The 27267-nt window shown below is 48.1% G+C and overlaps 1 protein-coding gene across 2 annotated transcripts in view; it reads left to right on the top strand.

The window, feature by feature from the left end:
- The window catches only part of CLSTN2 (calsyntenin 2), a 636880-nt gene that overhangs the window by 571676 nt on the left and 37937 nt on the right, over positions 1 to 27267 (top strand). For both annotated transcript variants that reach the window (XR_007128496.1, XM_047735636.1), the window contains exons 9-10: positions 12415 to 12577; positions 25774 to 25940. Coding sequence is in view for 1 of the 2 variants with exons in the window: in XM_047735636.1 (XP_047591592.1) it covers positions 12415 to 12577; positions 25774 to 25940 (330 nt within the window). In the remaining variant the exon portion in view is untranslated. The remainder of the gene's footprint in view (positions 1 to 12414; positions 12578 to 25773; positions 25941 to 27267) is intronic.

Genomic DNA, 27267 nt, shown 5'->3' with positions numbered 1-27267 from the left:
TCTTCTATATCGCTGATTCTTTCTTCTGCCTCATTTATCCTAGCAGTGAGAGCCTCCATTTTTGAGTGCACCTCATTAATAGCTTTTTTGATTTCAACTTGGTTAGATTTTAGTTCTTTTATTTCTCCAGAAAGGGCTTTTATATCTCCCGAGAGGGTTGCTTTAATATCTTCCATGCCTTTTTCAAGCCCGGCTAGAACCTTGAGAATCGTCATTCTGAACTCTAGATCTGACATATTACCAATGTCTGTATTGATTAGGTCCCTAGCCTTTGGTAATGCCTCTTGTTCTTTTTTTTGTTGTGAATTTTTCCGCCTTGTCATTTTGTCCAGATAAGAGTTTATGAAGGAGCAAGTAAAATACTAAAAGGGTGGCAACAACCCCAGGAAAATATGCTTTAGCCAAATCAGAAGAGATCCCCAATTGTGAGGGGGGAGAAAGGGAATAAAAAGGGGTTCAGAAAGAAAAAAAAAAAGAAACTATTAAAAAAAAAGAAAGCCGATAAAGAAAAAATATAAAAAGAGGAAAAAAAAATATATATATATTAGATAAACTATTTAAAAAACGTTAAAAAAGAAAACGGTAAAAGTTAAAAAAATTTAGCAGAAGAAGAGAAAAAGAAAAAAAAATTGCAAAAGAAAAAAAATTAACTGCAAGGCTGAAAAATCATGGGGAGAAAGCCAGGAGTTCCGTGCTTTGCTTTCTTCTCCTCTGGAATTCCGCCGCTCTCCTTGGTATAGAAACTGCTTTCCTTGGTAGGTGAACTTGGTCCTGGCTGGGTTTCCCGTTGATCTTCTAGGGGAGGGGCCTGTTGTAGTGATTCTCAAGCGTCTTTGCCCCAGGCGGAGTTGCACCGCCCTTACCCAGGGCCAGGCTGGGTAATCCGCTCGGGTTTGCTGGGTTTGCTTTCGGGAGCTTTTGTTCCCTGAGCGCTTTCCGTAGAGTTCCGGAGGGCGGGAGTGAAGATGGTGGCCTCCTGGTCTCCGCCTGGAGGAGCCGAGAGCCCGGGGCCCCACTCCTCAGTGCGCCCTCAGAGAACAGCGCCCAATGACTCCCGTCACCCCGGCCTCCAGCCGCGCTCCGAGCTGACCGAGCCTGCGACCGGTTCAAGGCAACCCCGAGCTGAGAGTCACTCCTCGGCTCTGTCTCTGCAGCCGGCTTCCCCGTTCTAATACCGGTAAGCCCTGCGACACTCAGACACCCCCGATCCTTCTGCGACCCTGCGGGACCTGAGGCCGCGCTGACCCCGCCTGGGCTTCACCCCGGTTAAGCCTCTGGAGTGATGTCCCTCAGCGGAACAGACTTTTTTTTTTAAAGATTTTATTTATTTGTCAGAGAGAGAGAGGGAGAGAGAGCAAGCACAGGCAGACAGAATGGCAGGCAGAGGCAGAGGGAGAAGCAGGCTCCCCGATGAGCAAGGAGCCCGATGTGGGACTCGATCCCAGGACGCTGGGACCATGACCTGAGCCGAAGGCAGCTGCTTAACCAACTGAGCCACCCAGGCGTCCCAGCGGAACAGACTTTTAAAAGTCCTGATTTTGCTCCGTTGCTCCGCCGCTCGCCGGGAGCCGGCCCCTCCCCCCGCGGTCTATCTTCCCGTCGCTTTGGATTCACTTCTCCGCCAGTCCTACCTTGCAGAAAGTGGTTGATTTTCTGTTTCTGGAATTGCTGTTCTTCTTCTCTTCAATCTCCCGTTGGATTTGTAGGTGTTTGCAATCTTTAGATAAGCTATTTAGCTGATCTCCCGCTACCCGAATTAGTCTTAGCCTGCTACTTCTCCGCCATCTTGACTCCTCCTCGCTTAGAGTATATTCTTAAAGATAATTTCACCTTTCTTTTTAGTTTTTAACATGACTACTAACAAATGTGAAATTACAGATGCACCTCGAGTGTTGTGTGGGATTTGGGACAACCCAGTGAGTTAGTTACTGTTGTTATTTCAATCTTTTAGATGAAGGAACTGAGGCAGAGAGAAGGAATGTGAGTTGCCTGAGATCACACAGCCAGGAAGTAGTCAGATCAGACTATGAACTCTGGACGCCTTGTGCCAGAGCCCCAACACTGAACTGTAGTAGGGCCCCTCTCTAGGATCAGACTGAGCAGGGAGCACTTTATGGAAAGTGGGTACCACCCCCACAGGTTTGGAGCAGGGCAGAACCCAGCCTGAGGAGACAGGAAAATCAATCTGGGGGCAGGGGGTTTGGGGTTGACTTTATAAGTGGGTGCTGGCAGAAGCAGGGCTGAAGGCAGGGATAGAGACTGACCCTTCCCTAACACCTGCTCTGCCAAGTCCCCTGCCCTCCAGATCACAAGCTCTCCCTTCGCCCATTGTGCTCCAGCCTCAGGGCCATCGTCTGGGCTGTTCCCTCCTCCTTGACCGTTCTTATCCCCATTGGCCCATTCTCCTGCCTCCTTTCCTTCACCCTCACTTCCTCATCTCCACAACCAGTTCAGATCTCTCAACAACGAGATCATATGGCACCTGGCACTACCCCCTGCATGGTATATCTTTCAGATAGACCATTACATTATTCGCATGAGTATTCTATTTTTCAGCTATTCCCTTAGGGAAGGAGCTGCTACTGGTTTTGCCCACTTCCTATACTCAACACCTAGAATAATCTCTGACCTATAGTCACTACCAATAAATATCCATTGAATAAACAATCAAAGCTTCCTGCAACAAAGGGGTTTTACCCATTTTACAGATGAAGAAATTGACAACCAAGTTTAAGAAAGTTTAAGAAAATTGTCCCAGGTCCCTGTCCAGGCAAGAGGCTGCAGCTGAATTTTCCTCTGAGCTGATTACTTCAAAGCCACTGTCTCTGGGTGGGAATGCATGGAGATGCTGATACCCCCAGGATAGCCAGAGGCCGATGAGGAGGCCTTCACAACATGCCTGGGCCCTTCCCTAGTCAGTCTTCTCTAGACCCACCTGTATCTGATGATCTTCACCCTCCTTCCTCGGCCTCATTTTCCGTCTAGAACCCTCATGTGTCCTTGACCTGCTCACCCCTTTCTCTTGGACTGCCATGCTCGGAGCTTCAAAATTCTAAGTATTTGACCCAGATTTAAGCCTTATCCCCAAAACCAGGCTCCAGCTTCCTGAGCTGGGTCCCCATGTCCCCCTTTTCTGGAGCACCTCTGCCCAGTGTCACTGGCTTTTACTGTGACCATGCATTCATTCAGTCAGTGAGTGGGTCTGCAAGAGCCCATGCTGGGGCGGCCGTCGCGCCCTCACTCTGTACCCTGAGAGGCTCAGTCTCTGTCAGAGGGGCCTGCACCCACCTCAGCCCCAAAATAAAGCATCTCGCTTTCGAGACCATTCCTTTCTCCAGGCAAGCGATCTGCTTTGTCTTTGTGCAGTTGTTTGTGATCAGGGAAAGAACACCTGAGGAGAAATAGTCCCTTTCCTAATTGTCAGATTTAAGACTCGTGCTTCCATTTGGGGGGTAGGAAAAGAATAAATGAAACAAGATGGGATCGGGAGGGAGACAAACCATAAGAGACTCTTAATCTCACAAAACAAACTGAGAGTTGCCAGGGGGAGGAGGGTAGAGAGAGGGTGGTGGGGTTATGGACATTGGGGAGGGCACCTGTTTCCCTGGGGTTAATAATACATTATATGTTTATTTAAAAAAAAAAAAAAAGTCTTTTAAACAAACAAACAAAAAAGACTCGTGCTTCATGGCCCGCCTAGGCAGCTCCAATCTGCGCCCTGGGGCCCTGACAGATGTCAGCTGTTCGGTAAATGCATGAGGAAGACATCCCCAGATGAATTCTATGGCACATCCTCGAAGCAAAAACTGAGGAGGAGGAAGAAAGCTTGGCAGGCTTAAGAGAGGCCTTTTGCTGTTGGGGCGAGGGAATCCTCATGCTCAAGAGGAAAGCTCTGGGGAACCTGTAAACAGAAGCAGGGAAGCCTCATTGGGGGCTGGGGAGGGGAGAGACTAGCGCAAGCGCTGGAAAGTGGGAAGGGACTGGCAGAAATCTTCCTGCTTTGTTCACTGTCACATTGCCAGGGCCAGGAAAGCGTCCAGGACATAGTGGGTACATGGTTAACACGTGTTCAACACGTGTTCAACAAACGGAATGAATTTCACAGCGTGTGTCTTCTGAGATTTTTTTGTTTCAGCTGACGTTCTTAGGTACCTAAAGGGAAAACAAAGGAGATCAACGGATTTGGTAAACTGACTGTTCTGTTGCCCACATTAGCATATTCTCTGTGGCAAAGTTTCTCAAACTTGACCTGTCTAAACACATGGAGGGCCTGTTAGAAAAACACTGCTGGGCCCTACCTGCAGAGTCTCTCTGTTCAGTGCGGCTGGGGTGGGGCCTGAGAATCTGCATTTCTGACAGGTTCCTAGGAGTCTTAGCTCAGGCTGCCATAACAGAATGCCATAGATTTGGTGGTTTGAACACTAGATGTTTATTTCTCACAGTTTGGAGACTGGGAAGTCCAAGATCAAGGTGCGAGCAGATTCGGCTCTTGGTGAAAACCCACTTCCTGACTTGTAGATGGTCGCCTTCTCTTGGTGTCCTCACATGGTAGAGAAAAGAGGGTCTCTGGTTTTCCTCTTCACTGGGACATTAATCCCAGGGTGCCTGGGTGGCTCAGCCCGTTATGTGTCCGACTCCTGATTTTGGCTCAGGTCATGATCTTGGGGTCGTGAGATCCAGCCCCACATCAGACTCTGCTCAGTGTGGAGTCTGCTTGAGATTCTCTCCCTCTCCCCGTGCCCCTCCCCTCCCAATAAACCTTTAAAAAAATAAAATAAATACACTAATCCCAGCAAGGGGCCCCACCCTCATGGCCTCATCAAAACCTAATTACTTCCCCATAACCTCACCCCCCAGATGGCATCACACTGGGAATTAGAGCTTCAACACAGGAATCTGGAGAGGCTACAAACCTTCAGTCCGTGAGCCTAGCTGGTGCCCGTACAGATGGACTAGGAACCACATTTTGAGAACCATGGCCCTGTGGAGTCTTGCTAAAAGAAACCTGTTTAACTGCATGAATTGTCTCCAATCATGACCCTGACACCGTTGTTCATTATTCCTCCTGCAGGAATGTTTTACAAATCATGCCGTTGGGAAAGAAGCCTGAAAACAGTCACACTTTCCTGATAGATGGCACGTGAGGTCCCTCATCTCCCCTGGCTGGTCCTGTCCCTCTTCTTCACTCCTGGGAGGGACCTAGCACTCAGAATGCACAATTCCCACTTCACTGAGGGCAGATTAGCTGCCCCGGTGTCCGGTTCCCACATTAACCCTCCAACCCTACTACCTCCATGGGGCTTTACAGAATTGGCAGATCAGACCCAGGCTGGAGACAGTAGCTTTCATTTGCACGAGGGACTAACTGAAGTAGAGTTTGAATACATGAAAATGAGACCATCAGTTTGAGCTGGAAGTGAAGAGATCTTTCCAGGGTGTCCTCCCGGGGTGGGGAAGGGAGATCTGGTTGGCTTTGTTTAAAGGCCTGGTTTAATCGGGAAAGCATAAACAGCTGGTCCAAGAAGCTGATTACCTAGCAAAAAATCATAGCTTGCTCCAGGGTACCAGCCATGTCCTCAGTGCACAGTAGGTGTGTTTTCTGTCTCTGTGGATGAGTTTGAATCCTGGACACACACAAGGATTTACACAGTGTGAGCACAAACTGTAAGGACAGTTTCTCAGGCTTGTTTTGGGGATTTGCCCAATTGTTGCTCAAGCAAACTGCAAATGGGGTGGTCTCTTCGACACAAGCTACCTCTCATGGTTCCTGTTCCCCTGTGCTCTGCTGCCCTGAGTCGGCAATTGCTTTTGGCAATTTTGGCCTGGCGGCTGCTTTCAGAGCCATCCTCATCACCTTCCACAGAAAACACCCTGCATTTCTCTGCGCCAGTTCGCAAGTACAGGTGCCTTCCTAGGAAGATCGTAGAGAGATCTGCAAATAAGAGCGGCATCTTTGCTTTGGCATGAGATTGGCCTTGGCATTAACCAAAACCGCATCTTTTTAAATGTTCCAAAATAGTGACCTGAAGCCGAAGAGCCTTGCAAGTTCCCACTGCGAACCTGATTTGCATGGTTTCAACCCGTCTGGTTCAGTTGTTGTCCATTTTCAGGAAAGGATGTTCAGGTTCGACCTGCCCTTCGAATATGTGCTGGGGCCAGGGGCTGTGGAGCTCTGTGTGTCTACCATCCTCTGATTTAACATGTGAGAGGGCTGTGAAAGTAAAGAATGGCTTTCTAGAATGCAAGCACTACAGTAAGGTAGCACAGGCCTCCAGCATGGCACTGGAGGTCTTCAGGAGACCTGCCCGTCTGCTGTCCCCCCACCTCACCCCCACACGTCTGCCAGGCTCTCTGCTGGAATGTGTCCTGGGATCATCCATACAATCCATACCTCTTCATTGCTTTATCAAATCCTCATTTTCCTCCAATCTCATCTATCACCCAATTCTCCAATTCCATTGTCAGTGTTCTTGATTTCGTTCTTTTTAGTTCAATACCTGTGTCTTTTATTTCTGGAATTTTCCCTTGATTCTTTTTCAAACCTGCCTTCCCCTATTTCCTCCCTAATAGCTCCATTTTCTGTAGTTCCTGAAACACGGGTTTTTGATCATTTGTTTTGCCTGCTTTTTCCCTGGCATACAAAGGATTGCCTCCTCTTTGTTTCGTAAATTTTAACTCTGAGCTCAAGGCCCACAGGAATTGTCCTGCCCAAGACCTAGGCAGGCTTATCTTTGTTACTAGATTTTGAGGATGTCTTTTCGGGGGGGCCTAAAGCCCTGGCAGATGCATTGTGAAGTTCATTTCTGAGTTCTAGATTTCTATGCTGGCTGGGCTGTGTCCACTAGGAGACGATGCACGTGCACAGAGCAGGCTTGGGGGTCTAACGTCTCTGAGGTGACTTGTTTCAGAGCCCTTGTCTTTGTCTGAGCCCTTGCCTTAGTGTCCCCATGAGGCGGACGGACTCTCCATTCCTCTCTCCCAGTGGCTTTGAAACCATGGCTGACAGGGTAGGTCCCAGCCCCTCAGCAGCCATTCACTTTCAACATTCGGGGGCAGCTTTGGGTTTTTATTGGCTTTTTATACCTAAGGACTTCTCTTTCTAATTCTTTTATTTCTGTTTTATTTTGTTATCTTTGTTGCTTTATTTTATGCAGAATCTCAGTCTATTTGGAGAAGGAAAGGGGTTTTCCTATCTGTTCAGGTTGAAAATATGTGCACAGCATGATATAGACTTTATTTAACTCAATTCACACAATAACCCTATGATGTAGGTGCTCTCCTCATCCTCACTTTACAGGGGAAGGAGTCAGGATTTGAAAGGTTCACTTATTTTCCTGAAGTCCAGAACATGATCACCCAGAAGTTCCTAAGGCAGCAGACTGCCTCCTGGGAGCCCTCCTTCGCTGGTCTCTGTGGCTGTCCCCAGCAGAGCTGGTCACTAGCGGGCTGCCAGCTCGGCCCCACCCACGCTCATGCCAGAGCTTTCTCCCTGCTGTCTCCCTGCTGTAGATGGGCCTCTCCCCTGGCTCGGGTGCTTTCCATCTTACCCTGGCCAGTCTGAACACACCTCCTCAATCTCCCCCCTCGAGTATACTTTGGGAATTCTGAGTCGGAGTTAGGGCCAAGGGATGAGGATGGAGGGGAGGGGTGTTGTCCAGACTTGGCAGCACACTGGCTAGAGGGGCAGGGGGAAAGAAGGAGGGAGTCTAAAGCCATGCCCAGGGTTCTGGCCTGAGGCCTGAGGACAGATCCACAATTACATGAGGAACATTTGCTGAGGCAGGGACACTGCATGGGGCCAGGGGAAAGGGAGGAGCTGGAGCAGGGGAGGTGTTGGGCTCTATGCTGGACACAGTGAGCCTGAGTGCCCTACCATGTCAAGTGGGCCACGTGGGGGCAATTTGACATGCAAGTCTGTCACTCAGGAGATAAGTGTCTGCTCCAGACCCTGAAGAGGCAGTGAGTGTGCGAAGCTTAGCCACTGGTTGTACGTGAAACAAACACACAAGAGGCCGAATGTGGAAGCTGAGTGGGGTCCACATGATGTGGAACTCCCGACATACACTCCCTGAGATCAGCCACCATGTCATTTCTCGTCATTTCTCTTGCTTTATCTTCTACAGGTGCCAGAGACAGGGCTAGCCCTCGTCCTGCAGAGGGTTGTGGGGAGGATCCCATAACCTAAGGGATAGGGAAGCATGGTCCAGGATTGATTGTCCTTATGACTACCATCCTCCTCCCCTTGTCCCACACCCCATACCACCTGCCCGCCTGCAGGAGGTCCTGCCATCTCACTTGCAAATCTGTCCCTGCGCCTCGTCTCCAGGCCTCACCTTTCCCAGCCTCGCCTGACCCCTTCCGCTCTGTGTCTGCCCTCCTTCCCATCTCTCAGAGTAGATATCCTTTAAAGGGGCCACACTGCAAGTTCAGACCTGGTTTTTCTAGGAAATCCAGTATTTTGAATGGAGCTATCCAACCGGAGATAGATTTCCCTCCCACCCACTATGTGCGAGGGACTGACACTTTAAAGGCTCTTTTGGACCCACCAACCAGTCAGCAGCCTGATTTCTGCCTCCCTCTCATGGGAGGCTTCCATGGCCCCTGACTTACCCTGGAGTACCAGCGTCCTCCCCACTCAGGCCCCATTTGGCATTGTCCCTGCTAAACACATGTCCCTGGGTCCCAGATCTCTGGTCAGTTGCTGGCTGAACAGCAGCTGCAGCCGCCCACCCTGGGAACAGCAGCAGGTGTTCAGGGAGAAGGGTGTGTCTGGCCCAGCGGAGGCCCTGGCCATCGCCTCGGAGGATGGCACTGGACATGCTTGGTGCCAGCTTTGTCCGCCAGTGATTCATGAACAGGCAGGAATTAAAGTTCTTCTCTCTACCTCGCCCCCACCCTGGAAAGGTCACATTGCCTAATTTCCTTCTTTCATGGTTGAGCCATTGCACTGACACATTTATTTTTGCAGCCTCCTGGTTTGATCATTTTTCAATTACAGTTTGTCCCTCCAATTCTGGCAGAGGGCTAATGTGGGTCTCTTCCCCATCATAGATCCACATTAGTGAAACCCTAACTAGGCATTTCCCTTAGCTCCCTTCATAGATTACCTGGTGCGGGAAGTCCACAGGCATAAGCCTATTCTGAGCTCAAAGCCTCTTGAGATGCCCAAGCGGGAGCTACCCGAGGAAGCTCCCCAGTGTTCCTGCCTGGGAGTCCTCGCTCAGGCTGCTCCCCTCCCAGAAGGCCCTCCCTTTTGACCCTGGAGAATATAAATCTTGCCATCTTTATGAACCATATTAAAAGGAGATAAAATGTATCCCCTTTCAAATTGCCAGGAGTATATATTTTGTTAATAATGCAGTAAGGGTACAACTCACAAGCACTCTTACAGTCTGTAGGCAAGAGAATAAATAGGCACAAATTTTTACAGGAAACAAACAAACAAACAAAAAAAAACCTAGCAGTGTGTGTCAATAGCCTTCAAAATACCTTCAACCTGAGCACCTGGGTGGTTCAGATGGTTAAGCGGCTGCCTTTGGGTCAGGTCATGATCCTGGGATCCTGGGATCCCGGGATCATGCCCTGCATCAGGCTCCCTGCTTAGCGGGGAGCCTGCTTTTTCTCTCCCTCTGCCATTCTCTCCACTTGTGCTCCCTAGTTTTACCTTTCTGTCAAATAAATAAATAAAATCTTTAAAAAAAAAAATACCTTCGACCTTTGGCCCAATAATTCTACTTCCATGAATCTTTCCCAAAGATATAATCAGAAATGCAGACAAATATTTATGCATAGAGAAATACAGTATTATGTTACAGTATCTTTTATATTGTTGTTACATAATTAATACCTGATAATAAGGGAATATTTAGATATAATTTAGTATAGCCATTACTATATAGCCACCAAAACTGAAGTTGGTAAAGGCATTTTAATGTTGACATTAAGTGAATCAAGCAAACTTTTAAATTGTAGACCCAGTATGGTCCAAATTGACCTTCTCCCACGGATGTTTCACAGGATGCTTATAAGAATGCTATAATAGAAAAGTTCCATTTCCCAACAAGGTTGGGAAGTTATTACAGGCATAAACTTTGAGGCTACTGGAAGCCTGGATATGCAAATGAAATGGGAAATTAAAAAAAAAAAGTTAGGCTCCATATATAGGGTCACTGTTTTTATGCAGGGCATCCTGGGGGCTGCTACTCATGAAGCACATTTCAGAAAACCTGGGTGGGGGCACACCAAGGAAAAGATTGCCATGTTGAGAGGGGCCATAGCTACTATTAGTCATGGAATGATTTTATTTCTTCCTCAAACTTTTTTGAATTGCCCTATAAAAATGTCGTTAAGTGTCATGAGAGGAAGCGAGCCACAGGCTCACTCTCTGCCCAGAGTCAGCAGGTGTGGAGTGCTGGAGAGTCAGCCAGCATACAGATTCAAGATGGCCATCATGCCTGACAGGATTGCTGCAGAGAGAGGGCTATGGAGGCCAGGACTGGGGAGCCGCCCAGGGCTGCCTGGTTGACTGTCGTGCTCTTCCTGCATTAGAAAAGGCATGGGGTGCAGTCAGGCCATGGCACTACCACCTGTTCCTAGCCCACCCTGGGACTGGGCAGAGATATCTCCATGCCTCAGAGACCCTCCCCAGGATGTGAGCCATCTTCCAGGTTCTGGAATATGCTGTCTGTGTATTCTTGATTGCAGACGTCAAGTCCAAGGTGCATTGGATGGGCCCGCTTGGATTTGATGCCTTCTTCTTAGTTCCCCACTCTTTTACTACACCTAGACTTTGTCTCCAGGTCTTCCTTTGTACCACTCCCACAACACTGGGTCAGCCTAAGAGCCTGCCCCCAGCCCAACATCTGGTCTCAGGCATGTAGCCAGAGGGATATAAACTTGGTTAGGACCTCAGAAGCAGGTACTGAGCTGTATGTGCAGGGGGGTGTAACAGGATTTGGGAAATACTTGCTTGACACCACCTGATTACCTTCCAAGGGCCCCTAAAATATTCATCAGGCTTTATCAGGCTAATGGGCTTCAAAAAGAGCAATTTTCTGAGACATGAGACAGGACAATATAAAAAGAACATTAAGGAAAAAATTCCTATTCCAAAATGAAAAGGAAAAGATCATTTAGCATCCCTGTTGGTGTTATCTATTCATGAGAAACAGCACATTTAATCCAGAATGGGATGTAGGGAGGGCTCTGATGCCCTCACCTGAGGGTCACCTTCATACAGAACTCATCTGTCTCCACTGACAAAGATGGTGGGGGCAATGGAGACAAGATGCAGATGAGAGACATTTTAGAGGTAGACTCCACAGGGTGCAGAGGGATTTGAGGGAGAGGGGGGTGTGGAGAATGTCAACATGACTCCCAACGCACTGGCTTAAGGACTTAGAGAAGGGGCACCATTCTCCAGCGTGGCCACCTTCCTGTCTCCCTTCCCAAGGCCCACGGTTTCTATTTTGTCTTGGTTTCCATTTTCCATTTGGACCATGCTGTGGGAGTTCAGCTCCTTGAGGTCAGGGGTTATGACTCCATTCTAGCCCCCAGTGTCCCTACCCATCCATTAAAGTTGGGTTTTGGCTTCCAGCCCTAAGACCAGGAATCTTAGGCACAAAAGTTGGGAGAGGCCATAAGTGTGAGAATGTTCTGCACCTGTCCAGATGAGGAGGAGCATTTATGGTCCTTCTCTGCCTCCCCACATCCTCCAAAGCAGGATGTATGTGAGTCCCCTCAGGAAGACCATCTTTCTCAGAATGTATTTTGCTCAAGTTGAAGGGGCCATGAGGTTACTCCTTGGTTGCTCCTAGAGACAAAGGAATCAGGAGTTCCTACTCTTCTGCATTCCATCCTCCTTCCTTGTCCCCTGTTCTTTGCCTTCTCTCTTGCTCCTTTCTAGCCCCTAATTCTCTTCCATTTTCATCTTTCTCTTTCCCTTCCTCCTTCCCTTCTCTATTCCCACCTTCATTTCTACTTTTAATCTAGTATCTTTCTTTTTCTAGCCTCCCCTATCCCCAAGTTTAGGAAAATAATTTCAATTTAACTTTTTTATCTACTAAAGAACTAAGAAAATTTTTATGCAAAGAAAATTTAAGCTGTCACCCACCCTGTCCACCAAGGCCTTGTCAGGCTCAACAGCTGCTAATTATGTGACCAAGATGCCCATACTCAAATACTTCTCTGATGATTGGACTCTCTAGTATTCCTCTACCCCATGGTTTGCCCCATCAAGTTTGATGTGAGCTTTTCTAACCTCAGTTACAGCAACCATTATGTGCATTGAGTTCTTTGCAATAAAAAATTTTGACCCAAAAATGTCTTCCCTCCCTTTCATAATTAAAATAAAAGCCTGTTTGATGTTTCATTGTATATTCAATTTTAAGTGTTGGTTCTCTTTCTTTTCATTAGATATGTGATAAAGAATGGCATTACTACGTCATCAATGTGGAGTTTCCCATAGTTACCTTGTACATGGATGGAGCAACATATGAACCCTATCTGGTGACCAACGATTGGCCCATTCATCCATCTCACATAGCCATGCAACTTACAGTCGGCGCTTGTTGGCAAGGTAACTGCATCAAGCCCTTCTCCCTGGCCCATCTGTGTACAATCCATGAAAGGTACTGAGAGAGAAAAGGGAAAAAGCAAGTGATATGAGAATTAGCCTAGAAAATTTACTACCCCTTACTAATAAAACAGGACCTATAAAAATAAGGATTAATCCAGACACTAAACTTGTGTAACAATGAAGCCCCTGGGACCAGATTTTGATTTTAGATCAACACGAGCAGTTTCATGATTGCCTCTGAATTGCTGGTGCCTTTTACTGTTCTGGAACCTTCTCTGATTTCAGACTGGGGCTGTGCAGAGAAAAGGCTGAATGTAGAATCCCATATTAAAATTGCCATTTGATTCTGTTGAGTGTTAATCCATAGCCAAGGATCTCCCTCTATCCCCACACAAGTCGTCCAAGCCCCCAATCCTCTTCTCTGGGAGTTTACAAATATGTAGGGCTGTGGGGGGTGGATTGTCTATAGGCGTGAGGCCATGGGAGGCCACTGTCAAGTTCGGCTCAGCTCTGAGCCCCTTCCCCACTCACTAAGGACAGAGGGTTCTTATTGCCTTTCCACTAGAAGTTCTCTGCTCCCTCCTCAGTTTCTTTGCTGCTGCCTCTCCTCCAATCCCCAAACTGGAAGGCTAATCTACCCTTTGCAACCAGGAAAACCAGATCTTTGAACATACATTTAACCTTTCTGCCTTTCACTCAGTTCTGTTGGAGACTTTGTTTTTGCTCCCTTAAAAGGTAGGGTGCTAGGTGTCTGGGTGGCTCAGTTGGTTAAGCATCTGCCTTCAGCTCAGGTCATGATCCCAGGATCCTGGGATCAAGTCCCACATCAGGCTCCCTGCTCAGCAGGGAGCCTGCTTCTCCCCCTCCCTCCACCCCTCTCCCCCAGCTCATGCTCAATCTCCCTCTCTCAAATACATAAATAAAATCTTAAAAAAAAAAAAAAAAAAGGTAGGGCACTTTGAAATACCAATGCAATCACAGAGGGGAAGAAAAATGTTCCCCAAATACACAGATTGCTACTCTGAGATGACCCAACCTCATGGTAACCGACTCAACATCTGACATAGGTCACATGATACTAAGAAGTTCATTGGACATGTCAATAGAACTTGATAAGAACTTTATCAGTAATGGAACTAGAGGGGATCATGCTTAGCAAAATAAGTCAATCGGAGAAAGACAACTATCATATGATCTCCCTGATATGAGGGAGAGGAGATGCAACATGGGGGGTTAAGGGGGTAGGAGAAGAGTAAATGAAACAAGATGGGATTGGGAGGGAGACAAACCATAAGTGACTCTTAATCTCACAAAACAAACTGAGGGTTGCTGGGGGGAGGGGGGTTGGGAGAAGGGGGGTGGGGCTATGGACATTGGGGAGGGTATGTGCTATGGTGAGTTCAGTGAAGTGTGTAAACCTGGCGATTCACAGACCTGTACCCCTGGGGATAAAAATATATGTTTATTAAAAATAAAAATAAAAAATAAAAAAAAGAACTTTATCAGTATTTCAGAATTCCCCAGGAATTCAGAAAAGGGAGACTGTCATCTGGTGAGAGTTCATGAAACTAATGAGTGTAGCAAGCCACTGATCCAGAGATGGCACAGGAATCATTAGTCACTGAACACAGTCGGGCCAGAGTGCTGGCTCTCTCCTATGGCTCAGTGCCCCAGCTGGACAGCACAGCCAGCCTGTGGATATTCTGGGACATGGCCTGGATACCGCCCATCCAGTGACGTCCTCATTATGAACCTCACCATGACTCCTCCTTTAGAGGCCCTCAGAGACCATACTCAGATCTCTGTCCCCCCAGCTCGCAATGGAAACCTGCCCCCACCTCTACAAGGCCAGTTACAGGCACTGTTGCCCAGTTGCATGTCTTCTGGGCGGGAAAACAGTCCTACCAAAATAAAAAGTACTTTTATAAAGAATTAAGATGACCTCTTTGAATCAGTTAGCATAGGTTAAGTTGTGCTGCAGTGACAATCAAGCCCCAGTTCTCAGGTACTTAAGATAGTTCAGTCTGTATTCACTGCAGATCCTTGAGGGCTCTTCTTTTTTCCTTCAGTCTGAGACCCAAGCAGACAGAGCAGCCCTATTGCTTTGTACTGAGAAAGAGAAAAAAGAAAACATGATGAATGGTGCATGAGCTCTTACAGCTTTCATCCACCAGTGACACTAATCATTTTCACTCCCATTTTATTGGCCTAAGCAATTCAGACGTCCACACCTAACTCCAGGAAAGAAGGAAAGTAAAAATCTACAATGTGTCTGGAGGGGGAAAAAAATATATATATATATTTTATGAACAATACTGATGAGCACCATGGCCTATCCACTTAGTCACAGATATTTGACTGTCCTCCCCACATAAAAAATACAACCACCCTTCCCTAAATGAGGCAACCCCAATCTCCCCCTGCTGTGGGCTCCAGGCTCAGTGTCCAGATTCTCTGAGTGATTCCTGGTAACTTCTCCCTCAGGCTGAGAGGCATAGATGGCCCTCTTCCTCAGGACCAGATGTGCCTCCACTCCATCTGGAGACCTGTACACCAATAGAAAGAAATATTTGCTCCCACCACAACCACCATCCCCTACACACACACACACACTCTCTCTCTCTCTCTCTCTCTCTCTCTCTCTCTCTCTTTAAGAGCCAGGGCTGCGAGGAAGCCCTTCACATACCTGGGTATTTATAGTCCTGTGAGAATGAGCCAGGAGTCCCATCTTGTAGATAAAGAACCTGAGGCTTTCAGAGGTGAAGGAGCTGACCCAAGGTCACCCAGCCAAACCTGCCTGACCCCAAATCTTTAGAGCATGTGTTCTCCTCATTGTGGCTGGTTGATCATTTTGTTGATGGAACTATGTGTTTGGGAAAAAAACACAGGAGCTGATGTGGAAAACTTCTGACACATCTGTCCACTCTGGAATCAAAAACCCACAGCCACCCTGCATTCCCCTTGCTAATCCCTGGCTGTCCACTTCCTTAAGTGACCCTCCACAGAAAAAGGGAGAAAGAGTTTAGGCTTTAGAATCAGAAAATTTGGAATGTGAGTCAAACCCGCATCCTGCTACATCCTAGCTGTATGGAACCAGCAGAATCTGCAGCTTCCCAAAGCAACTACTCTCTCATCTATAAAACCAGGCTAATACCTCCCTTGTCCGTGTAAGGAAGAGGTGATAGTTAAACAGGGCATGTTAGGCATGTTTCATTGGAATAAATGTATCCATTGGAAAACACCTGCTGGTCCCCTCCTCCATCCCTTCTTTGCTCCTTGCACTTGAGCGCCCCATGGCAGGCAGTATGCAGATAGGGTATGCTCTGGCTTCCGTGATTCCAGCCTCCCTGTGGGTCCTTGTGTGCACAGATGTTTCTTCCCTTCCTCAGGATGGACCCTCCCACATGGACCCTGCTCATCCAGGTCCATCTGCAGGTCAGAGGGAAGGTCAGTGAGGCAGGAGAATAGCCAGTCAGAAGACGAGTATTGCAACATGGCCCTTGTCGTGTAGGCGGGACCCTGATCACGCTATCTTTTGGGCCATGGAGATTTGGGTATCTTCCCCAAGAGGAAAGATGATATACTGGCACATTTTCAGCATAGGAGACAGTCCTTAAGAAGCTTGAAACTTGAGCTTTCTAGGATAGGTGAAAGTTCAGCCGGAAAATAAGGAATCTTCACAGAGGCATGGGCACAGTCAATGTCACTGCGAGGTACAGGGACTGGGATGGGTGCAGAAGAGGCTGGGAAGAGGAGTTGCAACCCATCGTGACTGTAAGATGCCAGACTGCCTCCTGAAGGAGCTTGGGTTCGCATCAAGACTCATCCTCCTTGGAGCCATGCTTTGTCTTGGAAGAACACGTTAGAAGCCCTTTCTACAGGATGCAGGGCTGTGAAATTGACAGCCCACAATGCAGCCATTATTGGGCACATTGCTAACTTTCTGAAGTCCACTTACATGCATATTCTAAGCCCGCTGGGCGAGGCTCTAATTGCCTCTGGGCCTGCGACTGTGGGGAGCTTTTTAGGTGCTTCTGAGGTTGGCAAGGAAACGATTTCCCATTTGTGAAATTTCCAATTGGGGTTTCACAATGGGGATAGAAAATAATTTGATAGCAGCTGCTTGTTGGATGCTCTCAGGCCCAGACTCCAGCTCCATGGCTGGGCAGTGCTCCGCAGCCCCAATTAGCCTGCTGTGTCCTGTTGGTGAATCTGAAAGCCAAAGTAATCAGTGGAACATCATTTTCACTGGTAGTTTTTCTAATAATTAAGAAAAAAAAAAGAGACTTCATTTACACTTAAGAAATGTTGCCAGTATAGCCTCCAGCATGTATCTTAATCGTAGAGAAAGGCTTTTGCAGCGAGGATGGACCTCGCATGGTAGAAGGGTCCTCTTCCCCTCTGCGGCCGATGCATACTGCCCTGCCTTCACTTCTGTGCTCTCAGGATGGCATCACACCCTCTCAGTGCCGAGCTCCGTTTGGGCCAACTCAGAAACTGCTGCCTTCAGGCAAATTTCAGGTTCCTTGTCTCTCTCTGGGTCTAGTCAGGGGACAAGATCGTTTAAAAGATGAATTAATTTGCCTTTTCTTTAGATGTCCTATTCATCCATTTCTAACAACAAAAATCCAAGTTCTGCTGATGTATTATGAAAGTTGTATCCTCACACCGGCTTTGCCCCTGGATTTCTATACTGGGCCCGCCCACATGGGGACTGGGAGGCAGCTCCCATGATCATGTCAGACCAGGACCTTAGGGAGCCCCCGGGGCTTCAGGGTGGTGCCCCAGCAGGTAGAATTCTGGGCCACCTCTCCCCTGACACAACTGAGGCATCTCTGTGTGTTGCATCGAAATGGCTAACCAGGATTCAGAAACACGACTCTTGGCATGCCATCAAGAAACCACCATCTTGCTCCCTCCCTCCCTCATCCTTACTACTCTTGCTAGATCTCACCGCAGGCTTCCCTACCTGTCACCCGTCTACAGCAACCACCTCATCCCTACTTCTGCTGGAAACTCTCCTTCATGCTCCAGACCTTAGCTTTCCTAGAGCATCCAGCTTTGCCTCTCCTGACTAGGACACTATCCTCATTTCGGACGAGACCTTTCTACCCCAGGTCCTGGTCTTGCTGAGTCCTACCCACTACTTAACAAATAAAGCCACAGGAGGGAGAGAAAAGGATGGTTCTAAAAATTAGAACCTCTTGTTAAAGGACAGAGAACTCCCACTGTGACCATTGGGAGGAGTCAAGGCAAAGAATAGGGATGGTCACAAGTGTTAATAAAAAGGCAGAAATAACCTTGAGAGTTTCAATAATCAATAGCATGTCATCTCCTGACAGAGGGGAATTGGAGCCACATGTGATCCTGAGATCTGGTGCACGTTTCCAGGTCATCTTGTTGGCAGATACTAAAATTAGTGCAGGGACTTGGAGTACATGCCTTCACTTAATCAGTTTGGTCTAATTTAGTACAAGTTATCTTAATAAAGTCTGTGTTGAAATTATTCTACATCCCTAGGGTCTCTGCTGCTGGAAGAAAGAGGCATGTGCTAACCTAGTCTGCCTTAGAGTCAGGTGGACATTTCCCAGGGAGGACTTCGGGAAGCTCCAGTCCCACAGGATGCCCCTTCCACAAGGAGGCCATGGTCAAGTTTGGGAAACCGCCTCATTTATCCCCATACCCCCACGGAGGAGAATCACAGGCTTGTTAGTTTATTAAAAGCTCTCCAGAGCCCACCAATCAAGCAGTCTGTTGGATCTTACTTAACCCTTGTTTCTCAGTCCTGTTTCACCATGGAACTCGCTCCTTTTGAGACAGTGTTCTTGGAGCACTCCGTGGGACATATCTTGTTGAAGGTGCCAATATAGCTCTCCATCCCCTGCTCAGCTATAGTTTACAGAAGGCAAGGATTGTCTGCTCTCCCAGATTCTACTCTCCTCACCTTTCTCTCTACTCCAGTATGTCCGTAGAAAAGGTCAGTTGCTAATGTTTGTTGAATTATATCCCATTTTTGAAGCTGTTTTGACAAAGGTATGTGGTTTGTGGTCTAACACATGGGAATGACTAACAAGGTGTCTCTTGGTATTAACCATTTCAGAAAAATCAAGAAAAGATTGTTCTAGGCCCTGGAGTTAATTTGACATGAAAGTGTATTAGTTTAAAGAAGACACAGATGAAGTCTGCTTTAATATTCATGGCTGGAAACACAGTATAACTGAATTATAATTCTAACTTTGTATCTTATTCTGAAGATAATATCAATTAGAAAATTTGACAAGGATCTTGGAGCAAAAACAGTATTGTTTCAAGTTCTTTGAGAGATGCACTTGAGCGGGGGGAGCCACTGAAGGGAAAGATAGAGAAAACTCATATCATGTAATCTCATGTTTGAGTCCCTTGGTTCGCACTGCCCCTACATCTAGCTGCCATTCTTGAGTTCCTACACCCTGTGGAGCTAAGTGCATGCCTTCCCCTTTCACAACCCTATTGCCTGGATAAGAATGGGATCCCCACTCTGCAGATGAGAAAACTGAGAGGGGAGAGAAGTGCCTTGCTAAGGGCCACACAGATTTGGATTTGCACCCAGGTCTCTGCCACCAGACCCTGACCCTCGCTTGCACCTTCTACACCACCTCCACTTCTAGAGACGATGGATGGCCAGGTGACATTGCATATTCAAGTACGGAAGACCAGAGGATTCTGGAACCTGGAGTCAAATCACTTGAGTGAACTCCCAGGGCATTTTTACCCACAGACTGGACAAAGTCAAGCTAAGTCCTAAAGGTAACTAAGACCCATCATGGTCCAGTATAGGGAGGGTTGAGTTTGGAGCTAGAAGAAGAGGATTCCAGACCCTCCCTGTGGCTCTGGTCCTTTGAAAAATGTCTTGTCTTTCTAGTCCTCAGTTCTTCATCTGGAGGATGAAGAGGGAATCTCCTGGGTGATATATGAGGGCCCTTGCAACTCCATGAATTCAGGTCCCTGACCCCACAGAGATGATTTTTGGGGTCATGCCTTGGAACATGCCACATAGGAGACGTCTGCTGGAAAGACTGGAGAGATGGATACATAGACACGGAAGGGGTTGAGAAAGCCTGCTGTGAATGGTTATGGTCAGCTGCAATGGCAGATGGTCTGCCTCCACAAGTCCCCTGTAGCCTACAGCTGCAGCCCCGGGGCCGTGCGGACAGTTCTGAAGCTCTAGCCTGGGGGTCTGTTACAGACTTCACTTAGCCTTCGCATTCTGTGGTTGTCTCCATCACCAAAATGAGGAAATGAGGGAAAGCAAGATTTCAAATGGTCTCACCATTTGCATTGCTCAAACTGGATACCCAGCCATCCATGAAATTGTGTTCATTGAGGGGCATCCCCATCAACAAGCCAGGCACAGAGCAGCATTCAACGCCAGCAAGAGGAAATGCGGCACCCGCTCGGGAATGACAGTAGGAAGGAAAGGAGCAACAGTATCCCGCACACACTTCCTGGAGCAGGGAGACAGCACCCTCACACCACGCGGGTCTTCTACTTAGACTTAGAGGGAAGTAGTTCAAAAGCTACTGAGGTGGGTGGGCCCCACCTCTCAGTTGAAGGAAAGCTTCGGGGGAGTTCAGTCCCAGTGCAAATTCTAGCTCAGAGCAATTGCTGCTGAAGCCCTTCTGTGTCCACAGAACCCAGTGTAACTGGACATTCTCCCCCAGGGTTGTGTCAGTCCCAACCTGTCTCCATCTTCATGAAGCAGCCCAGTTATTTCATCCTTCGAGGAATCCTCTTTGAACCCTCCTGGCCCCATCTGTCGGACAGCGTGCAGGTCAAAGCCTTGTAAGCGAGCCAGACCTGGGTCTGAATCTGGGCTTCACTAATTTCTGGCTGTGTAGCTGTGGGCAAGTTATCAAACTCTGAAAACATCACCTGGAAAAGGAGTTAGGAGTCTAGCACATAGGAATCTGAATTCACAAAGAAAAATTATGTTTTCCACACCCATCTTAGTTTCATTTCAAACCCCTCTTCTGTCTGAGAGGGGGAGATTTGACCTTGGCAAATTGGAAATTGTTCCATTTCCCTAGTGCCAGCTGATTTCAGGGCTGTTTATGTGGGACTAGGGTGTCGGTGGGCCTCCAGGCACCGTCCTGTACTGATGTCCCTGGAAACGGTGCTCACCTCTTTGGTCCTGTCACTAAAGGACTTATGGGGCCGGAAACTCTCTCAGTATTTCCTTGTCTTACTTAGGGACACAAAAATATCTTCCCTGCTTCTCATGCTTTCTCTGTAAGACCATCTGCAGTCCATCCACCTATCTGTCCAGATGTGACAGGCCAGCATCCCCTCCAGCATCGTGCTCCACAGCCAAGGCTCAGCCCAGGTGACCAGCTTCGGGGGCTCATTCTGCACCCCTATGTCCTTACCCCCTCCACTACCTCCCTGCCAGCCCCCCACCTAGAGGGTGATGTTTTTCTGTCTGCGGGAAGCCAGAGTTTCTTCTTCTACTCTTCCCCAAATGTGGGTCCATACCGAGATTTCCCCACCCTCCTAGGGTTTAGACTCCTGGAAACAAAACTGGGGAAGAAACTCAGCTTTAAGCCTCATCTGCTCCTCTCCTTGTCACAATGCTCCCTGTGACAATGAGCACAAACCAGATATGTGTCTAAAGTCAGGGTAAGATGGGAGAAATCCTCAGGAAAAATCAAAACAATAGAGGCTAAGGTCTCAAACATACTATCCTGCCACTTAAGTATTAAATAAAATTGCACGTGAAAGAGTTCAGCATGTTTTAAGGGCCTCAGAAATAATGGCTATTATTTTTCTGCTCTGATCTGTTGGACACTTCATCTGTATCATTTGTTTGGAATCAGTCATGCCCTGCCTTAGATCATCTATTGCACTGGTAATTTACTCTTATATTTTTATTTTCCCAGAGTCTGTACTTTATTCTCCCAACTATATATAAGTTCCTAGAGAGCGTGGTCTACATCTTATAATTAGCTGAATCTAACAGAAGGCTGGGCTTTCAGCAAACACTCTAGAAACATGTGCAGATCTAGCCTCGGAAACCCAAAATCACATTTGCAAACATGTAGAGAAAGTTCCTTGTGTAAGAAATCAGGTTATGTTTTTTTTTTTTCTTGAAATAATTCATGAGCATATTTGTGTCTAAAGGTTAACAGAGTATCCATGTGGTTTATGAAGACACTGCAGATATTAAAAAGAGATTTTCAATGTATCTATTATTTTTTAAATCCTGCATCCCAGCCACCCCTGAGTGCAAATATATTTCAAATTTTATGCTGGCCTCCTATTGCAAGGTGCTAATTGAATCAATTTCCTGGAGCTGCACCATTAATACATAGAGTACATCACAGATCTGGGATCCTTGAATCAAAATGTACAGAACATGAATGTTTTACGGAGAGAAAAAAATGGTGTGTAGGAAAATGTCTTAGTATCCGAGAGAGTCGTGAAGTTTGGTGTTTGGTCTTTAAACATGGAGTTGCAGAGTGTGACCTTGAGATGGCTAGAGGACAGACCACAGAGGGCTTCTGGTCATTCTCACCCTGGCCCTGGCCGGCCAGTATTCCAGGATGCCCCAGATGGCCCCGCATGCCCGAGGGGCCCACACCTCACCACTTCCTACTTGTGTGGCCTCGGGCCACTTACCTCTCTCTCAGGCTGAGTTTACTCCGTTCTGACTACAGAAAAAGTACCTCCATCCCAAGAGTTAGGTAAGGTTCAGTAAGATGATGTCTGTGGAGGACTTGGCACTGTGTTGGAGACGTATTCATACCCAGTAAATGATAGTTGCTGCATCTGCTGCTCTAAGGGGACATGTGGTAGACAAAGCAGGGAAACAATGGTCCATTGAATGCCGTGGAGAGTGGCAGCTCCACCATGCACACCCACATTCACACCCTTCTTTCTGCAGGTCAGTGGAAGTGCCCCTTTGCTGGGGCAGGAACAGGCTAATGGCACTGAGGGGTACTTTACCTATGGGGTGTTTGAGGACCTGGACTAGAAGGCCTGAGATGGGTTCCCCCTCACTCTCAGGTCATTGCCACATCAGGGCATTCCTCAAAGGTAAATCTGTTTAGAGTTCCCTGTGGACCGAGTACTTTGATAGAATCTTCTTTCACTTTCAAAGTGATAATTTTTTGGTGGCAGAGAACAACAGTGTGAGTCAAAATGGCCTAAACTGTAAAGGTGGGTGATTGACTCCCTTGGCTGAGGATGTGCTGTGGTCCTCCTCTGCTAGGACTCTCCCGGCCCTGCCCTCCTTCTTGCATCACCTTGGTTGGCCCTGGTCTGCCTACAAGATGGCTGCCACAGCTTCAAGCCTTCCTTCTTCACATAATCATCTCCAGGGAAGAGAGCGAGAGTGGGTTCCAGAAAGTTTCTGGAGAGAAAATGGAGGCCCTTTCCCCAAAGGCTGCTGGTTAATTTCTTCTCTCATCTCATTGGCCTAAATTTGGTCTCATGATCACTCCTGGGCCAACCTCTCTGGCTTAGTGGACGCCGGTACTGATCGGCTTCATCTGAAGTTGACACCTGACTCAGTCACTGGAGTGAGGGCAACAGGAAAACCTGATTAACTGTGACAAAGTAGAATCCATCCCTGGAATTCAAGTCAACTCCCGCCAACCTCTGGGCTGCTGCTACAAGAGGGCCAAGGTGAGATGGATGTTGGAGAGACTCCACAATGTCCACTGCTCTGCTGGCATTAATTCACCATCCCTTTCAGTCTGGGAAACAGTTACGAAAGGTCTGCTGTGTGCTGGGCAGTGTGCAGCACACTGGGACCACACAGGGGCCCTGTGCTGTTGAGAGGAATAAATGAGCCAAGTTATGCAAAGTGCCCAATGCCTCCCTCTGCCCTTAATACCTGCTCAGTATCATCTTCATTAAATTGAGTAATGCATGAGTGGTCCCTGCCATCCAGAAGAGAGACTTAAACAGCTACATTCTAGCAGCGTGGGAAGGGTAGCAGGAGTAAGCCGGCGGGTGGCATGAAGGAGAGAGATCACACCGGAGCGTGCAGAAGATCCAACCTAAGAAGCTTATAGCCAGGGATTCCTAAACTTGGCTTCACATTTGACGTGCCTGAGTAGCTTCTGGAACTCCCCACACCAATTAAGTCACAATATCTCTGGGTAGGACCCCGCACCAGAATCAGTTTGACTTTTTTTTTATTTTTTTTTAAAGATTTTATTTATTTATTTGACAGAGAGAAATCACAAGTAAGCAGAGAGGCAGGCAGAGAGAGAGGAGGAAGCAGGCTCCCTGCTGAGCAGTAAGCCCGATGTGGGGCTCGAACCCAGGACCTGGGATCATGACCTGAGCCGAAGGCAGCGGCTTAACCCACTGAGCCACCCAGGCGCCCCCAGTTTGACTTTTTAAAGATTCCCCAGGTGATGAAAGTGTGCAGCCAAGGTTGCGAACCACAGTCATAGGCTATTGAGGACATAAAGCCCACACATGTAAACCATTAGCAACGCCGGGTTCTGAGGGTATGTTCAAATGAAGTCCGTGCTCTCAGGCTCAGGGCAAGGAGAGGACACGGCGGGGAGGGGGCTCCAGACATGGAGAGGGCTAGTAGACAGGGTGGCTCATGAAAGGTTTCTGTGAGCAAGCAGGGCACAGAGGGCTGAAGGGGCCTTGAAAGACCATGGGATTTGCCTAATGTAAGCAGTTTGGAGGTGGTATCTCACTGTGAGGAGGAACAGGTGAAAGCAAAGCTATGCACGCCAACAGAGAAGGTGTACCAGTGTGTACTCAATCACAGGAGAAAACCACACTGCACTTTCAACAGATCAGTATAGAGAATTATTAACTACAGTAGGGAATTAGAATAACGAAGGACTGGCTACTAAGAAGTAGAACTGTCAAGCATATAGGAATGCTGGTATTAGGAGCACCTTCTAGCCCAGGGCTGAGGTAGAGGGCCCCGGGGAGAGCCTTCAGCCCCTTCCGGCTGAGGTCCAGGCTCTGCTGGCATGGAGTGGCTAGTGGAAGGGCAGACAAGTCACTGTGGTGTCACTCTAGTAGAAACAGAAATGTGCCCTCCAGGGTGGTGTCTCACGGGAGCACGCTTCGCTAGGGATGCATTGCAGGAGCCAGATCCTGCTGGAGGCTGCAGGAGTCCTCTGAGAGAGGACAGGGGAATGGGGAGCCAAAACCCAGAATTGTCCCCCACAAGCAAGCAGAGGCTCAGGGGTTACAAAACCTTCCCAGGGAATTAGCAAAGCTGGGGTTCAGCCCACCTCCACGTTTCTCATATGTCCCACTACCTCTCTGAACGGAAGTGCAAGATCAAGGCTGGCCTGTCCGTGAAAGCTGTGGGGCAGACCTCCTGGAAGAGGTAAGGATTCAAATGGGCCTGAGGGCAGCTTTTGCTTTGGAGACCTTGAGAAAACCAAGGAGAAAATGGGAGGAGGGGCCTTGACCCGAGTGATGTTGAACGGTTTCCTGTGCTGAAGAGCAGGACTGAGCTCAGATAGGACTGGGCTCAGCCAATAGAGAGAAGGTGGAAAACAAGAAGTAGGTGATGAGGACAAAGAGGTAGAACAGAATCAAGGAAGTCCTCCTATGCCAAAGAACTTGAATTTAAGCAGGGACAAAATCAATTCATTGCAAGAGAGCCGGAGCCCAGGGATGTGGGTCTCTAGGATTCCTCGACTGCCTGCCAACCTCTCTGTGGAATTTAGGGAAAGCAAATGCCAGTTTTGGGGTCAGACAGACTGGGAATAGAGAGCCAGCTCTTGGGTTCAGCTGTGTGTCCTGTGCCAAGTCCCTCAACCTTTCTGAGTTTCAAGGTTCTTGGGCTGTGAATGGGAAACACAGATCCCTTCTTTGCAGACTTGCTCAATTGAAGTCCCTATCAGACAGTCAGGCACACAGCAGTCCTCCCGTTTTTACTCTCTAGGATCCTTTCTCTCTCCTAACACTGCGCATGCCTCTGAAGGCAGCTGTTTCCAATCAGGAATTCCAGGATTTCTAAATCAGTGCAGCTGCGGAGCTCCAACATCTTGGTGTCAGAGAATATCCTCTTGTTGAGTCTGACCACTGAGCTTCCCACTCTGCAGGAAAAGCTCAGGCTGAGGGGACACAGTCACAGTGTCCTTGGTCCTCCAGCCAGATCGTGCCATGAAGTGGTGTTCCGGATCCAGTCTCCACAGGGCAAATGACCCTGCTGCTTTCCCTTTTAGGAGGAGAAGTCACCAAACCGCGGTTTGCTCAATTCTTTCATGGGAGCCTGGCCAGTCTCACTATCCGCCCTGGCAAAATGGAGAGTCAGAAGGTGATCTCCTGCCTACAGGCCTGCAAGGAAGGACTGGATATTAATTCCCTGGAAAGCCTCGGCCAAGGAATAAAGGTAAGGAATGAGCAAGCATCACCGCCAATAAGACATAGGCAGAGGTGGCCTATGGCCCGTGCCCTCAGGAAATGGAGTCCCCCCCTCGACCCCCCCAGTTGAGTTGCCTGGAGGTGGTATGGCAGCAAAGGTGCTGGCACAGTGGGGAGACTTGTGACCGTGACTTCCCCGGGGGACTTGCGCTGTGTCCTGGAATTCCTAGATGGAGCCCTTGTGTATCATGGGTTCTCTACCCAAGGGCAGGCATGTGTTCGCCAGCTACCAGAAGGGAATGGTTCTGTTTCAGTAGTTCCTGGGTCGGTGGATTGCTTTGCTGTCTATTTGCTAAATGAACAGAAGCATCATGCCAGAATACCCTTTGGAAATATTTTAAAATAGAATGAAAAGTTTGGCAATGTTAAATATAAATTAGGAAGCAAGGTCACCTGTGGGTGGGGTGGGGCTGGAATTAGAAGATTTGGAGGTTGCTGGGCCTCAGGTTATGAAATTGAAGCACAGATTGGGTTTCCAGCAATCTCTGTTAAAGGGAATGTGAGTGGATTCAGGCAAAATAAAAACATTCACGTGATCCAATAGCATCAAAACTGCATTTGGAGAAAAGCACCTCCTGAGGGGGCAGGACACACAGAGCTAAATGTCCCCCGTGAGTGTCCTGCCTGCCTCCCAACCCCACAGGCAGCGATAGTTCTGGCCTCACCTGGACCTTAGGAGCTCCTGCCAGCAGGGAGCCTCTGGGAACCTGAGCAAAGAGCTGGGCCAACATCGCTGTAGCCCCTGCTCAATCCTTACCCCAGTGAGAGTAGGCAGGCCACCCTCTGCCTTCAGGAGCACAGGGCAGCCCCTCCCCCCTAACTGTGGGGTTTCCTTTATGGATCATTTCCCAAGGATTGTGTGACCAGAGTAGAGGTTGCCCCCACACCCCTATCTTCTACTAACCTCCTGTCCTGGGCCTACCTCTACTGGACAGGAAGTCGTTCCCCCACGCAGAGACAACACCTTTATTCCCACCGCCAGTGGGGCTAGTGAGGCTCTGACAAGGGGATCCATGGAGGGGCTGATGGCCTGAGCATATCCTGCTTTTTTTTAAGCTACAGTCACATCAGACATGACATCAACATCCATGTATTAGTTCTGGGCTGGGGAGGGGAGGGTGGATTGCTGAACATCCCCAGCCTTCTGTCTTCAAGGAAATCAGTGATCCAGGTTGAGGTTTGTAATCTGATGAGAGTGAGCACTGAGGCTCTCCCAAGTGCCAGACAGGGCTCTAAATGCTTTGTGGTTAACTCATTCAGGCTCAGAACAATGCTCTGACAAAGGTACCACAGAT

Source organism: Lutra lutra, chromosome 1 (genome assembly GCF_902655055.1).
Source record: "Lutra lutra chromosome 1, mLutLut1.2, whole genome shotgun sequence".
Classification (NCBI taxonomy): Eukaryota; Metazoa; Chordata; class Mammalia; order Carnivora; family Mustelidae; genus Lutra; species Lutra lutra.
The sequence above is the reverse complement of the archived record's forward strand: the minus strand, read 5'-3'. Positions and strand labels throughout refer to the sequence as shown.